The 17,001-nt window shown below is 39.1% G+C and overlaps 1 protein-coding gene across 1 annotated transcript in view; it reads left to right on the top strand.

The window, feature by feature from the left end:
* The window catches only part of LOC123930066 (leucine-rich repeat-containing protein 37A2-like), a 44,589-nt gene that overhangs the window by 12,527 nt on the left and 15,061 nt on the right, over nt 1-17,001 (top strand). Inside the window, exons 5-6 of the mRNA XM_045986275.1 lie at nt 10,045-10,116; nt 10,692-10,766. Coding sequence (XP_045842231.1) covers nt 10,045-10,116; nt 10,692-10,766 — 147 coding nt within the window. The remainder of the gene's footprint in view (nt 1-10,044; nt 10,117-10,691; nt 10,767-17,001) is intronic.

The raw sequence follows: 17,001 nt of genomic DNA, 5'->3' as shown, positions 1-17,001 counted from the left end.
TGGATACGTGTAGAGTAGGAGATTAGAGCCAGATCTAGGATTTTGAAGGCCATGGATGACATGCCAAGCTACTGGGTTATCACAGCAGTGCTCCAGGACAGACTTTAGCCTGCAGCAGAGTCACCTGGACGGCTTGTCAGAACGCAGTTACTGGCTCAGTCAGTCCCAAGTAGGGCTGAGAATTTGCATCTTGAGTAATTTCTCAAGTGATGCTGGTATTTGAGAAACACTTCGGGAGAATTAATCTGGCCACTGTGTGCAGGGTGGATTAGAAAGGGAGAGACTGGGGGCGCCTGGGTGACTCAGTGGGTTAAGCCGCTGCCTTCAGCTCAGGTCATGATCTCAGGGTCCTGGGATCGAGTCCCACATCGGGCTCTCTGCTCAGCGGAGAGCCTGCTTCCCTTCCTCTCTCTCTGCCTGCCTCTCTTGTGATTTCTCTCTGTCAAATAAATAAATAAAATCTTAAAAAAAAAAAAAGGGAGAGACTGGAGATGGCAATGCCTATCAGAAGACTAGGTGGAACGTGAGGGACTAAGCTGGGATCAATGGAAGTAAGAGAGTCAACTATAATCAAGAATGGGTGTTCTCAACTAAAAATCCAGTACCCTGTAGTTTTTTGTTGTTGTTGTCTCACCACCTGAGACAACAGTTAATAAATTCATGGAATATTAAGGCGGTGTACAACCAAAAATGAATTTCTGTTAACATGGCGATATAATTCTGAGTTAGTTCAAAGTTACGTACTGATTAGAGGAGTAACTTCCTTTCAAGTTAAATGAAAAGTTATCTTTTATTTCTTCTGTTATTGAATTGGGCTAGAAAAAATAGAACTCAACCAAGAAGTGTGCTAATGTGAGAATATCCCTTTTAATATAGAAATTATAATTATAGGGGCACCTGGGTGGTACAGTCAGTTGAGCATCTGACTCTTGGTTTCAGCTCAGGTCATGATCTCAGGGTCCCGAAATGGAGCCCCACATTGGGCTCTGTGATCAGTGCAGAGTCTGCTTTGGGATTCTCTCTCCCTCTCCCTCTGCCCTTCCTCCTTGTGCACTCTCTTTCTCCCTCTCTAAAATAAACAATTTTTTTTAAGATTTCTTATTTATTTATTGTCAGAAAGAGAGCACAAGCAGGCAGAGTCGCAGGCAGAGGCAGAGAGAGAAGCAGGCTCCCTGCTGGACAAGGAGCCTGATGGGGGACTCGATCCCAGGACCCCGGGATCATGACCTGAGCTGAAGGCAGCGACTTAACCGACTGAGCCACCCAGGTGTCCCTAAATAAATCTTTTTTAAAAAAGAAATTATAATTGTATGTGGAGATAAAAACTTCAAGCTCATAATCTAGAAGTTGATGAGGTCACAAAAGATCTTCTGATCAATTCTTCTGCTCTCGGGAAAGATTACTTCCAAGATCTATCAAGATCTATGTTGTAGATTTTATTTATGAAGATCATAAAGGTCAGACTCTTTTAAGAGAGGTGAGGACAGAGTTAGGGGCTCCAGAAGGTTTTCAAATAACAATTCCTGAGATTCCGAGTTTAGTCAAAAGCTACTTATTCAATACCATCATCCTACTAATTAGATATCTAATAGCTAATTGAGGCAATATTTTCCTTTTACTTTTCCTAGAGATTTATCCTGCAATAAAATACAATCTATTGAAAGACGTACATTTGAACCACTACCCTTTTTGCAGTTTATGTAAGTTACAAATATAATTTCATTATATTTGGAATTTTAAAAAAACTTAATTGTAAGCCTCTTTGTTATAATCTCTCTGAAATATCATTGAGATTTTATTTGTAGAAAGCTACTAAAATTATGTAGCAAATCTTTTTTTGTTTGTAGCAAAGATTAATGTGAGAATTATTATACTGATCAGACCGAATCATTCTAGAGCAGTGGTTCTCAACCAGGGTGATTTTGCACCCAGGTGACATTTGGCAGTGTCTGGAGACATTTTTGGTTGTCAGACTGTAGATGAGTTACTGGCATCTAGTGGGCAGAGGCCAGAGATGCTGCTAAATGCCCCACAGTGCATAGGGCTGCCTCTCCTAACAAAGATGATCCAACCACACATGTCTGCACTGACACTGCGAAACATTTTTCTAGATAAATAAAGATTACTTAACACAAGTATTTATTAAACATTTACTGATTTGTAGCTAATGCACCACATGTATAAACATGAAAGTATAAATCTTTCATACAATTTTTTTTTTAAAAAGTAAGCAGCTTCCATGGTGAGTTTTTTTTTTCGTGTACTGAGAGAGGATTGAGGTTATGTTTTATCATATATAAATTGGAATCACTACCAAAGGTTAAATGTTCTGAAAGAATATCTTTTGTTTTCTTCTTTTGCTTTTGTCTTTTTTTTTTTTTTTTTTTTAGAAATCTTGGTTGCAATTTACTCACAGAACTGAGCTTTGGAACATTTCAGGCCTGGCATGGAATGCAGTTTTTACACAAGTTGTAAGTGAAATAGAATGAATACATGTTAAAAAAAAAAAAAAAGGCTGTGTATAAAAACATACAGTTATTGGTTCAGTGGGTATAATAAGCCCAGTATGAACTCTGAAAAGTTTGTCTTAAAATCCACTCATTTTTTCAAATGAGGAAACTAAGGTACAAAGAGGCCAAGAGACTTGTCTGTCTCAAAAATGTCAGTCTCTGCTTTCCCTAGGACTCAGCTTTGGTGTGGGCAGTAAAAGACCCCAAGCAAATAACAAATAACAAATCAGCATTATCCTGGGACTCCATGACAATGATGCTTCTCCAATAGGTGCAGTGTCCTTGAAATGCCACTTTTGAATTTAGCTTTGATTGCTGCTCATGTGCAAAGTTCCTAACTGCTTCAAGGCATGAAAAATAAAGTTTGAAAGAAGTTTAAATAAAGTTTAGCACAGAGTTCTACAGGAAGCAAAAGTGTGGGTGCTTGCTTAGCCATCAGCTTCTTTTAAATGGTAAAGCAGAAAGAACTCCTGAAAACACTCCTGGACACTTCTCTCCCCATTCACTAGGAGCAGGAAATATATACCTCTGAAGTAAATTATCTGGGGGCAATAGGAACCTTTGAGGTATGGAAAAAGATGCCATTTATGTTAAGTTGTAGTGTGAAAAAAGTTCATAGAGAAAATACGTTGCTGTAGCCTAATTCCACGTGCTTTCCTTCCTGACTCCTCTTCCATAAGAGATGTGTGATTCCCTTTCAGCTGGAAAATTCTGTGATTTCTCTGTGGCATAAGCAAATCTTAGTGGGTATGTTCAATGGCCTGAGGGGGATTTTAGACACAAGGTGAAGATCCTCCTCTGAGGAAAAAAGATGACCTTACCTGTCTCATGGTTCAGAAACACACTTTGACACAGTTTATTTCAGAAGAAGATCTTGAAGCTGTGTCTGGAGCCGGAGGAATGGTTGCTGCAGGTGCCCATCTGTAGCAGCCTCCTCTCGCCTCTCATGAATGTGCTGATGCCAGACTCGGGGAAGGAACCCCGAGGGTCAGTTTTTTGTTTTGCCAGCACACCAGAGAACAGGCTCATTGGGTTTTTCCACCAAGAAGAATCATGTCTTAAACTCGCCACACTTACTAAGCACGCTATAGCACCGGGAGTCTCTTAGAAGAATCTGCGTTTCATTGTCGTTAGCTAGGCAAACACGGGAAAAACTAGGGTGAAATCAGTTGACAAAAATTAATAGATTCACCAAAAAACATTCACGGAGCGCCATGCCCGGTATGTGTCAACACTGTACTAAGTACTGGGGGGTACAAAGAAGAGTAAGACAGGGACCGCCCCCCAGAAACTTTCATATGGAAAGGAGGAAGATGGGTGCTGATGGGAAAGCACACGGGAATCATGACGGCACCTGTGCAGAGTGGGGCCTCAAGGTAGGGAGGTGACAAAGTAGGGGACGGGTTGCAGGATAGAAAAGATTCAGAACAGACGAGACAACAACTTGTTCGCGTTGAGTTTCTGCGTGAATCTTAAATGACAGGAAAAGGTAATCAAAGAGCCAGAGCGAGCTGGGGCTGAAGATAAATTAATACACATGTCACGTGATTTGAATAGCGCTGTACTACTGAAACTAATTCACGGTTCCTTCCGAAAGATTATCACAATATACAAAGTGTGTATTGGGAGCGAGTTTCCTTCTTTGTTTGGGGCCAAATTTTTCTAATAGACAAAGCTAGTCAGCTTCAGGAAATGTTTGCCATCGTGAGATATAAACTTTATTGCATCTCCTTCCAAAGGCAAGTTGTCAAGAGAAGATGCCACCCCTTGAATTAAATCATGTTATTACCTATCGGACATATTACCAGGGTGTTTATAAAAGTTGAAACAATATTTTCTCTGGCATTAACTTAGTTTGTAAAACTTAGAGGCCCCAACTGAGGTGGATTGATCTCAATTTATTTCGGATTCTTGGCTCCTCACTTATATAGGCCTCTTCCAAGGGGTCCTAGCAATATTTTGTATTCATAATTTTGTATGTTTTTATTAGACAGAATTTCCCAAAGTAGGTAAGGTTCAGGCCCCACAAGATCCTTGATTTACCCCTGGGTTTCATTATAACTCAATAAGTTTCTTGAATGGAGCCTCTAAGTTATTGATAAGTACCGAGTCAACTAGTTAGCAGTATGGTAAAGTCTATTTTGAATCTGAAATCCACCTCAAAGACATGCCAAGAGCTTATTAATAAGGTACCATTTTGGGGGGTTTTATTTCATTTTGTTTTAATAAGGTACCACTTTCTGAATGGTAGTAATAATCCTATCTCTTTCAGATGAAATCAGGAATGAAATTTATTATGGAAAACCAGCAGTGGTTGATAATCCTAAATGTTAAGTACACTTTTTTTTTTTTTTCTGACTTTAAAGTGCTTCTCCTTCATTCACCTACACAGGTCCAGACTGATGGCTTATTTTTAAAAATTCTTTTAGTCACTTCATTGGTTCTAACAATACAAGCTCCATGATTTTAGAAACTGAAGGACTGTACAATGCAGAAGGGCTCTATCTAATCCACAGAGAGCACACGCACACTCTGGCTTGTCCGTGGTGCCTCAGTGTTGTGCCAAGAACATGAACACCGAGAGAGAAAGAGGGAAATCTCAGCCTTATCCCTACTGAATTATGTACCCCACTGTTGAGATTACCGCTGAGGTAGTTGTGGCCACACTGTGACGGCAACTCGAGCTGCGGTCTCAGAGACAGCCTAATTCTCCCCCGTCATCCAGCATCGGTTTCCTTTAGGTGGCTGTGTGCACACACAAGTTTATACACCTCAGGGTATTGTCATCACTTTTTGCTATGTACTGGAAATCCTGGCAGCTTCTTCTCAGATTCAAAAAGGCATAAACATTAAGGATGAAAATAACTCGGGTCTGTCCTCTGAGGGTACTTCAAGTGGCTGTTTTATTCTTTTCTATTTGTAATAGTTCGAGAGGTTTGAGATAGTCCGACCCAGCAACTACTATACTTTCCTGCTCCCAGCCACATCTTATTCTTTCCACGTATATAGCAACGTATCTTCTTTCTCTCGGGAGCATAATAGTTCCTCTGCTATCCCCATAACATTTCTTTATTACCTACCTCTGGTAGGCACTCACTGCATTCCTGGCACTCTGCTAGGGACTTTTACGTATCGTACAAGCCAGACAGTGTGCCCATCGCTCTCAGGGCCTGGCACATGGAAAATGCTCAACACAGGCTCCCTCACACTGTATCTCATTTTCAGTTTTCCAACAGCTCTTGCAATGTAGATATCATTATCCCCACTTTGGGGAAGAGGACATTGGAACTCAGAGATGTTGGGTGACTTGCCTAGGCTCACCGTGAAGAGGTGGCAGGACCACTTAGGAGCTCTGCGAGTAACGCAGCTCCACATTCCCTTCGACTAAGTGCTGAATGATGACTACTTGGCATTTTGTGAGTTGTCGCTTGGAGCTGGTCTCTAGCTGGAATAGGACCTGTAGAGCAGAGAACTCCTTTTCCCTACGACAGTCCCATGCTTCTGGAGCTCCTGGCCATGCCATCTCTGGCCATCCCCAGGCTTTCTGCTCACTACCCAGGACAGATGTAACATCATTAGCACTAGGCACCAGTTCTGTGCCCTGCCTTATGCGAGCTGCTTTGCACAGGCTCTTTTCATTTAATCCTCGGATCGCCTCATGAGGTACATGATACTGAGATTCCAAGCTGTCACTCAAGTCACTTTACCAGGAAGTGACAGCCAGAATTCAAACCTAGTTCTGCCTGATTCCAAGGGCCCTTGCTGCTTCCGCTCTTCCTCACTGCCATGAACTCTTCTTCAAAGCTGTTCTCAGAACTTGGACTCGAATATAGGCCCACCATTTCAGATTCTTTAACCTTCGCCCTCCCTGCCTCTGAGAAAGGATTGATGTCATGAAGTTAGATGTATTGAGGACCTTCACATGGGGAGTTATGTCCTCGTGGCTCATGGACCTATGTAGATGAATAAAGGAAAGGGGTTTCTCCATTCCCCAAGTGCTTCGAACATACTGGAACAGGGTCTAGGTCACTCTACTTAGTTCTTTGACTGCCTTCGTCCAAGGAGCCAATTTTCCCTGCCTGCCTTAGGATTCTAGCACAGACAGTTTGGAGTTTGTCCTATTTTAAATTTATTTTCACTGCCTGCTTTGGACATTTTTCAGCTAAAGCTGTTAGGATTTCAGTACATTCAGGACAGTGATGACATGCTTCAGTCCTCAATTCTTCTCTGTCTCCTCAGTTAATAGAAACGATACGTAGCCCATCTGTCTGGACCTGTGTAGAAGAATTTGGAGAAAAAAAAATTACAGGTAAGAAATGTTCCTTTGTTTTGTGAGCTACATTTCATCTGTCCCATTGTTCTGCAGCAAAAGGCTTTAGCAAGAATACTTGAGTTTTCCTCTTCAAATAAGATATATTTTTAGAAAATCATTTAGAACAATATTTCTTCAACTTTGATTATGAGACAGACTTTGAAGCCTCATAACTGTTGCTATGTTTTACTCCCATAAGGATAAGCCCGTGAATACCAAAAAGCTGGTGGACTGGGAGTCAGCACACCTTTTATCTGTGAAATGAGGGAATTGAACTGGAAGGGAAATGGTCTCTAGTGTGATGACCTTGGAGCCTCTAAAACCACTTGTTTCGTGGTTTGTAGAAAAACAGTTACTGCGGAGAACCCCCCCATGTAAACTGTTGGGTCAGTTCTCATTCTGCCCTTCCCCCAGGCACAGTTTTCATTAAGAAAAGAGAGCACTAAGACAGGAAGAGAAAATAGGGTAATTTAGAGTGGCCCCATATTTTGGTTTCACTAGGGATAAACGCAGGATGTAAATCTCAGTAGGACAAGGGCTATCTGGTTAGGAGGAAACACTGAGATGATAGATACAAGGCCATGGGTGAGAATCCAGGAAAGACTGGTGGGTTAGAGCACTGAGATAACTTGGGGGGAAGGATAACAAACTGTTAAATTGTTTTGGTACATAATGCTTTATAGTCATGTTTTTAAAATGGTGATGGGGAGGTTAGGCAGGGAAAGACACACAGGAGCTCACTTGCTTGTCTTTTTATTGAGTTGTAAGAGTTCTCTATAAGTCAACACACCGCCCAACAGTAAGCTTATAGATTTTAATGCCAATTTTTTTTTTAAAGCAAAAGACATTCAAAGCCTCAAAGTTGAGGAATTGTGTCTCACCAGACATGTGACCCTCCCAATTCTTCCTCTTCATAACATCATCTTACCGAATATTAACTAGTGTTACAAATCCAACATTTTAATGGTACTGAAAAAAAAATTCTAGAAGCATGGACTAGAATAGGAAAAAAATAGGGGAGTTTCCAAGGCAAGAATAAAAATGCATGGTTCTTCCTCCTCCCCCCAAGAAAGCATGACTCCCAGCCTCACCATTGGCTCCCTCTGACCTCCATTGTAGAAGAGTCTGAATCTTTGCTCCTCCTTTCTCCACCTACCAACATATTTGGTCTTCTGACAACGGGTGCTCTATTTATTACAAGATGGTTCTTTTTTTAAATTGAGATTTAATCCACGTAATATGCAACATTATAAAATATACAGTCCAGTGGTATACCTCGATAGACAACAGTCAGCGCTAATTCCAGGACATTTTCATCACCTCCAAAAAGAAGTGTCATACCCATCAGCTGTGACTCCCCATTCTCCCCTCCTCCCAGGCCGTGGTGACAATTAATTTAACTTCTGTCTCTACAGATTTGCCTATTCTGGACATTTCATAGAAATGTGAGTCTAGCCTCTTTCACACAGCATGTTAGCTTCAAGGTTTGTCCATGTTGTAGCATCTCTCAGTACTTCCTTCCTTTTTAAGGCTGAAAAATATTCCCTTGTATAGATACATCACATTTTGTTCATTCCTCAGTGATTAGACATTTGGCTTGTTTCTGCTTTTTGACGATTATCAATAATGCTGCTATGAGTATTCACATACAAGTTTTTGTGTGGACATATGTTTTTTAATTCTCTTGGGTACACACCTATGGACTACAGGACACAAACTGAGGGTCTTAGAAGGGAGGGGAGTTAAAACAACAGCTCTCACTTTTCTTATAGAAATTAATAAATTTTTATTTAACAAATGTTCTCTGAGTTGCTGCAAGCCCATTGGTGAAATTTTCCATAGTTCTAAAAAAAAATTGATTCTGACCATTTTGCCAGTTTTTTTTTTGTTGTTGTTGTTGCTGCTTTTATGGAGGGGTGAATTTTCAGATATCCTCTCTTTCCCACTTTACTGATAAAATGGCTTTATGTCCCTAAGATATAAAATCCCTAAAGTCTCAATGACCATTCATTAATTATCATGGGAGATGATTAGAGAAAAGGAATAAAAATAGAAAATGTAATTCTCAGAGAAGCTCTCCCAGATGGAGAGATGAAGTTCAACAAAGTATTTCTGTATTTAGTGCTCTCAAAGTTAAGTTTAAGGTAACAGCTGTCTTAAACCCCCTTTTCTTCATATGAGTTACACACAGGCTTTGGAGCCAAAACTGAGTTCAAATTCCAGCCCTGCTTCTGACTGGCTTGAGAATCTAGGACAAAGTACATAACCTCTCTGTACCTCAGTTTCCTCATTTGTAAAATGGGGTAATGACAGTATCAATCACATAAGGTTATTGTGAGGATTAAATGTGAACTGTTGATCACAGATGCCTTACAGCCCAATAGCACTGGTTGTGATGCTTGTCTTTCTAATATCTGGCAAAAGCACAATAAAAATTCTTGACTAGAGTCAACCTCAAGGAAGATTTTCTTTTCTTTCTTCCTATTTCTTTTACTTTTTTGTTTTAAAGAATTGAGAAGAAAATCTACATTTTAGAATAAAAACTTGTGTTAAAGAATGATGAAATGTTATTTATTTATTCAACAAGCGTTCATTAAGTAACTAGCAAATAACAAGTGCTATGTCAGGCACAGGGACAACAATGGCAATCAAGTATGGTCCCTGCCCTCAAGGAGCTGATAGTCCAGGAGACTGACAAGGAAACAGGTAACTTGCTATGACAAAGGCTGTGAAACAAGGATACACAAAGTGTGTGGTGGGAGTCTAGCTTTCACCAGTTCCTCCTACATTTAACCCTCTTGTTTCACTACAAAACTGAGGAATTGGTCCTCTTTTTGTCTTTAACTAGGTGGTTTGAGCTGTGGAATTTTTTAAATTCCTAGAGACCTTGAATCATGGAGGGCACTAGAAATAGTGTATTTCCTACAAGCCACGGCTTCCTACTAGTGTAGTCATTTCTGGGGTTTTCAACCTAAGAAAAGTACTTTGGCATAGTTTTCCTTTGCCATCCACCTAAAAAAAGATGTTTTTTTCTCTTTCTCTTCCCCATGTTATCATCCAGAGACCTGGGTAGTTTCCAAAGGAAGAATGCTTTACAGATTTATAGGCAAAGGCAGAAAATGATTACTTTTAACCTTCAAGTTCCATGCCTAAAAAATGAACATAAAATTTCATGATACTTATTGAAAATGCAGATAATTCTAATTCCATTGCATTTTTCAGAATTCTCAATCGTAACCCTCTGACAACTGTTGAAGATTCATATCTTTTTAAATTGCCAGCATTAAAATATTTGTAAGTATTACCACAATCTCATGGCTCATGAGATGATTTCTGCTCTTTTTAAAAGATTCAGTATTTTGCATTTTGATTAAAAGTCATAATTTAAATTTTAACTGGGTTATCAAAATAAGTATTATTGGCTAAGAAAGAATGTATATGGGCCAGACAGCCTGCAGAGCAGCATTGAAGAACTCATACAGATACGGAACATGCAGATGTAAGCAGAAATATCATTTGTCATGTAGGCAGAAATATCATTTATCACATATGTAGAAATATCATTTGTCTCAAAAAGAAAAGTGGAATAAGATGTACATTATTTTTAAAAATAAGAGAGGTGGATACAATTGAGAATGAGAAGTAGGATAACAGCACAAAGAGATTATACTGTTGATCACCAAAGTGATTAATTTGATGATTCACATAAATTTAAATTTCTTCCATAAGAGTTCTCTGAAATTATTGTCCACAGCAAGTTAAGTCTGGAGCTGGCTCGACAGAATTGAAGTAATCACTGTTATTAAGTATCTTTTTAGGTACAGAATTTTTGTCTTTGGTATCATGCATGTTTGGGCTTTCTCTTTCAGAGACATGGGAACGACACAGGTGACCCTTTCAACAATTGAGAGCATCCTCATGATGACCCTTGAACTGGAAAAACTGTAAGCTGATTTTTCTTGTGTTTATTTTCACTTGGTTCTTTATTTAGGTTTGTTTTATTCTTAAGTCAGATTTATTGAGGTGTAATTTTCATTTAATAAAATTTACTCTTTAAGTACATAGTTTGATGGCTTTTGGCAAACACGTAGATATGTAACCACCACCACATTTGAGATACAGAACATTTCTGTTTGCAGTCAAGCCCCTTTTCCCACCATCAGCCCCTGGAAAACCACCAGCCTCATTTTCGTCTCTCTAGCTTTGCCTTTTCCACCAGGTCTTATAAACGAAATCAGACAGTGTGCGGTCTTTTGTGATTGGCTTCTCTCACTCAGCATCATCCTCTTGAGATCCTTCCATGTGGCTGCTGCTCTCTGCCATTCATTGCTTTTCATTGCTGAGTAGTGTTCCGGTTGTGCGGCCACACCGGTTTATCATTCATCAGCCAGTGGACGTTTGAGTTCTTAGTTTTGGGGCTGTTATGAATAAAGCTGCTAAAAGCAGTCACACGCAGGTTTTCCTGTGAGCGTACAGCTTTCATTCTGGGGGAGGTAAATTTTAAATTGGTTATCTGGTGAAATACCTAATGGTAGGATTGCTACATCATATGCTAAGTGTGTATTTAACTGTTTAAGAAACTGCTTACCTGGGGGCACCTGGGAGGTCGGTTAAGTGTCCAACTCTTGATTTTGGCTCAGGTCAAGATCTCAGGGTCATGAGATCAAGCCCCCAGTTGGGCCTCATGCTGAATGTGGAGGCTGCTTCAGATCCTCTCTCCCTGTTCCTCTCCCCGCCCCTCCCCACCCCCATATGCCCATGCGTGCCATCTCAAGAACAAACTACTTACCTGTTTTCTAAAGTGGATGCATCAGGGGCACCTGGGTGACTCAGTGGGTTAAAGCCTCTGCCTTTGGCTCAGGTCATGATCCCAGAGCCCTGGGATCGAGTCCAACATCGGGCTCTCTGCTCAGCAGAGAGGCTGCTTCCTCCTCTCTCTTTCCCTGCCTGCCTCTCTGCCTACTTGTGATCTCTGTCAAATAAATAAATAAAATCTTCAAAAAAAAAATAAAGTGGATGCATCAGTCTGCATTCCAACCAGCAGCATATGAGATCTTCACCTTATGTTTCAGTTAAAAATTTTTTAGACTTTAGGGGCGCCTGGGTGGCTCAGTGGGTTAAAAGCCTCTGCCTTCCGCTCGGGTCATGATCCCAGCATCCTGGGATCGAGCCCCACATCAGGCTCTGCTCAGCGGGCAGCTCAGCCTGCTTCTCCCTCTCTCTCTGCCTGCCTCTCTGCCTACTTGTGATCTCTCTCTCTCTCTGTGTCAAATAAATAAATAAATCTTTTAAAAAAATTTTTTTAGACTTTCTTGTAGGTATGTATGTAGCTGTATCTCATTGTGGCTTTAACTGCATTTCTCTTAACAGCTCATGATGTTGACTGTCTATTCATGTACAGACAGCTTTTTAAATGATGTGTCTGTTTAAAACTGTTTTTCTTTTCCTTTTTTAAAAAGATTTATTTATCTTAGAGAGAGAGAGGTAGGGGAGAGGCAGACAGAGATGGAGAGAGAGAATCTCAGGCAGACCTCTGCGGAGCATGAAGCCTGACTCAGGGCTCAATCCCACAAGCCCAAGGCCATAACCCGAGCCAAAATCAAGAGTTAGACACTCAACCAACTGAGCCACCGTGGCATGCCCAAATCCAATTTTTAACTCTGGAAAAAGTCCTTTCTTTCTCTCAGATAGATGTTTAGCAAATATCTCCCAGGGGGTAGCTTGTCTCCATTCTGTTTTATCTCTGAAGACCAGAAGTTTCTAATTTTTAAATTTTGATGAACTCACCTATTTCACCTATCTTCCCACCCCTTGTCCTCTCTGGTAACCATCAGTTTGTTCCCTATAATTAAGAGTCTGTCCCTTGATTTGTCTCTTTCTCTCTCTTATTTCCCCTTTGCTCATTTTTTTTAATTTCTTAAATTTCATGTAAGAGTGAGACCATATGGTATTTGACTTTCTCTGACTGACTGACTTCGCTTACACTCTCTAGCTCCATCCATGTTGTTGCAGATGGCAAGATTTCATTCTTTTTATGGCTGAATAATATTCTGTATATGTGTGTGTGTGTGTGTGTGTGTGTATGTATATATGTATGTATGTGTGTGTATGTATAAATCCTAGGACATTCTGGGATATATATATCCTGGGATCCTAGTACATTTAATATATATATATTATATATGTATGTATATATACATATATGTACATATATACATGTATATATCACATCTTCTTTATCCATTCATCTGTCAATGGACACTTGGTTTTTACTTCCATAATTTGGCTATTGTAAATAATGCTGCAATAAGCATAGAGGTACGTGTATTGGTTTGAATTAGTGTTTTTGTATTCTTTGGTTAAATACCCAGAAGTGCAATTACTGGATCATAGAGTAGTTCTATTTTTAATTTTGTGAGGAACCTCTGTACTGTCCTCAGTGGCTGCATCAATTTGCATTCCCACCAACAGTGCACAAGTTTCCTATTTCTCCATATCCTCACTAAAATGTGTTGTTTGTGTTTTTATTTTAGCCATTCTGACAGAGGTGAGGTGGTATCTCATTGTGGTTTTGATTTGCATTTCCCTGATGACGAGTGATGTTGAGCATCTTTTTATGTGTCTGTTAGCCATCTGTAGGTCTTTTTCTTTTTTAAGATTTTATTTATTTATTTATTTGACAGAGAGAGAGAGAGAGAGATCACAAGTAGGCAGAGAGGCAGGGAGAGGGAGAAGGGGAAGCAGGCTCCTTGCTGAGCAGAGAGCCCGATGTGGGGCTCGATCCCAGGACCCTGAGATCATGACCTGAGCCAAAGGCAGAGGCTTAATCCACTGAGCCACCCAGGTTCCCCTAATTCAGGCATTCTTAATTTGGGATTTGTGAATGGTTTTCATAAATGTCCTAAGATTATATTTGGTATTAAACGTAATTGTATTTTTTAAAAAGATTTTATTTATCTGTTTGACAGAGAAAGAGATCACAAGTAGGCAGAGAAGCAGGCAGGAAGAGGGGGAGAAGTAGGCTCCTCACCAAGCAGAGAGCCCAATTGTGGGGCTTGATCCCCAGGACCCTGAGATCATGACCTGAGCCAAAGGCAGAGGCTTAACCCACTGAGCCACCCAGGCACTCCAGGTCTTTTTTAAAAGATTTTATTTATTTATTTGAGGGAGAGCACAAACAGGGGGAGGGGCAGAGGGAGAGGGAGAAACAGACTCCCTGCTGAGCAGGGAGGCCCACATGGGGCTCAATCCCAGGACCCTGGGATCATGCTCTGAGCTGACGGTGGACAACTAACCAACTGAACCACCCAGGCACCCTTGTGTGTCTTCTTTGGAGAAATGTCTCTTCATGTCTCCTGCCCATTTTAAACTGGATTATTTGGGGGGGGGGGTGTTGAGTTGTATAAGTTCTTTATACATTTTGGAAACTAAACCTTTATTGAATGTCACTTGCAAATATCTTCTCCGATTCAGTAGGTTGTCCTTCAGTTTTTTGGTTGTTTTCTTTACTATGCAGAAGCTTTTTATTTTGGTGTACTCCCAATAGTTACTTTTGCTTTTGTTTCCCTTGCCTCAGGAGACATATTTAGAAAAATGTTGCTAAGGCCAATGTCAGAGAAATTACTGCTTGTGTTCTCTTCCAGGATTTTTATGGTGTCAGGTCTCACATTTAGTCCCTTAATCCATTTTGACTATATGTTGTAAGAAAGTGGTCCAGTTTCATTCTTTTGCACATAGCTGTCCAGTTTTCCCAACAACATTTATTGAAGAGACTGTCTTTCCCATCGCATATTCTTGCCTCCTTTTATCAAAGGTTAATTGACCATATAATTATGAGTTTGCTTCTGGGCTTCTATTCTGTTCCATTGATCTATGTGTCTATTTTTGTGCCAGTACCATACTGTTTTGATTACTAGAGCTATGTAATATAACTTGAAATGTGGAATTGTGATACCTTCAATTTGGTTTTTCTTTTTTGCTTTGGCTATTCCGGGGGTCTTTTGTGGTTCCACACAAGTTTTTTGATTGTTCTAGTTCTGTGAAAAATGCTGTTGGAATTTTGATAGGGATTAAGTTAAATCTGTAGATTGCTTTGGGTAGTAACCATAGATCTGCTTTCTGTTACTAAAAATTAGTTTGCATTTTCTAGAATGTTATATAAATGGAATAATGTGACAAATACTCTTTTCTAACTGGCTTCTCTCATTCACCATGATTATTTTGATTCATTCATGTTGTTATGTATATCATTTTATATATATTAATTCATTTTCATTGCTGAATAGTATTCCATTATGGGTGTGCCACAATTTATCTGCTCACCATTGATGGACATTTGAGTTGTTCCAATTTGGGGCTATTAAAAATAAAGCTTCTATGATTATGCATGTAGAAGTCTTTGTATGGTTACGTACTTTCATTTCTCTTGGGGCAGACACCTGGAAGTAGAATGGCTGGTTCATATGGTGAGTGGGTGTTTAAGTTTTTAAAAAAATATTTTCCACAGTGGTTGTGCCATTTTACATTCCTACCAACAGTGTATAAGGGCTCCATTTTCTTCACATTTTTGCTAATACTTGCTATAGTAAGTGTTTTTAATTTTAGACAGTTTAATAGGTATTTAGTGGATTTTATTTGTGTGTGGCTTTTATCTGCATTTCCTTTATGATTAATGATGTCAGATATCTTTTCATATGCTTATTTGCCTTTCGGCTGTATTATTGAATTTTGAGAGTTCTTTATATGGTCTGGAAACAAGTCCTTTATCAAGTATGTAATTTACTATGTTTTTTCTCCCATTTTGTGGATTATTTTTCATTCTCTTAAGAGTGTGCTTAGCAAAGTAGAAATTCTTAATTTTTATGGGGTCCAGTTTATCCATTTTTTTTTCTTTTGTGGGCCATGCTTGTGGTGTCATATCTAAGAAATCCTGCCCAACTGAAAGTCATAAAGATTTTTCTCCTGTATTTTCTTTTTGACATCTTATAGTTTTAGGTTTTACATTTCAATCTTTGAACCAATTTGAGTTCATTTCTGTATATGGTTTGGATTGATGTTTGCTTTTTTGCCTATGGATATCCAATTGTTCCAGCACCATTTGTTGGAAAGACTGTCCTTTCTCCACTCAACTGCCTTGGAACCTGAAAATAAATTGTCTGTATCTCTCCTTCTGGACTTTCCATTCTGTGTCTTTGATCTGTTTGTCTAAATTTACACTAATATCACAAAGTCTTGAAAGTGTATCTTCATAAGTCTTGTAATCAGGTAATGTTAGTCCTCCAACTTTGTTCTTCTTTTTCAAAGCTGCTTTGGCTATTCTAAAAGCTTTACAATTCTATATGAATTTTAAGAATTAGCTTGCCAAATTCTACAGAAAATTCTGCTGGGATTTTGATCTGTAGACAAATTTGGGGAGAATTGATATCTTAACAATACTGAATCTTCTGATCCATGAACCCTTTATAGCTCTTCATTTATTTAGGTCTTCTTTAATTTTTCCCAGGAATATTTTATAGTTTTCAGTGTGTAAGCCTTTTACATCTTTCCCAATTTATTCTAAGTATTTTATACTTTTGATATTAATATAAGTAATATTTCTTAAAATGTCAACTTCTAATTGTTCATTGCCAGGTATTAGAGGTAAATTAATTTTTATATATTGATCTTTTATCCTGAAAACCTGATAAACTCACTAATTCTAGTAAACTATTTATAGATTCCATCAGGTTTTCCACATAGATAATCATTTAATCTGCAAATATAGTTTTGCTTCTTCCTTTCCATTTTGAATACATTTTATTTCTTTTTCTTGCTGTATTGCACTGACTGGAACCTTCAGTGCAATGTCAAATAGAAGTAGTGAGAGAAGACATCCTTGCCTTTGTCGTGATCTTGAAGAGAAAGCACTTGTCTTTCGCCATTCAATATGATGATGTTAGGTTTTTTTGTAGAAGTCTTTTATCAAGATGAAGAAGTTTCCTTCCATTCCTAGTTTGCCAAGTGTATTTTTTTTTAAACTGATAATCAGGAATGGGTATTAGATTTTTCAGATACTTTTTTCCACCTATTACAATGATTGTATGATTTTTTTTTTTAGTTTATTAAGTTGGGTAAATTACATTGACTTTCAAATATTAAACCAATCTTACAATCCTGAGATAAACCCCACTTTGTCATGAT

Source organism: Meles meles, chromosome 18, assembly GCF_922984935.1.
Source record: "Meles meles chromosome 18, mMelMel3.1 paternal haplotype, whole genome shotgun sequence".
Lineage (NCBI taxonomy): Eukaryota > Metazoa > Chordata > Mammalia > Carnivora > Mustelidae > Meles > Meles meles.
This window is presented reverse-complemented; position numbering and strand designations above follow the sequence as displayed.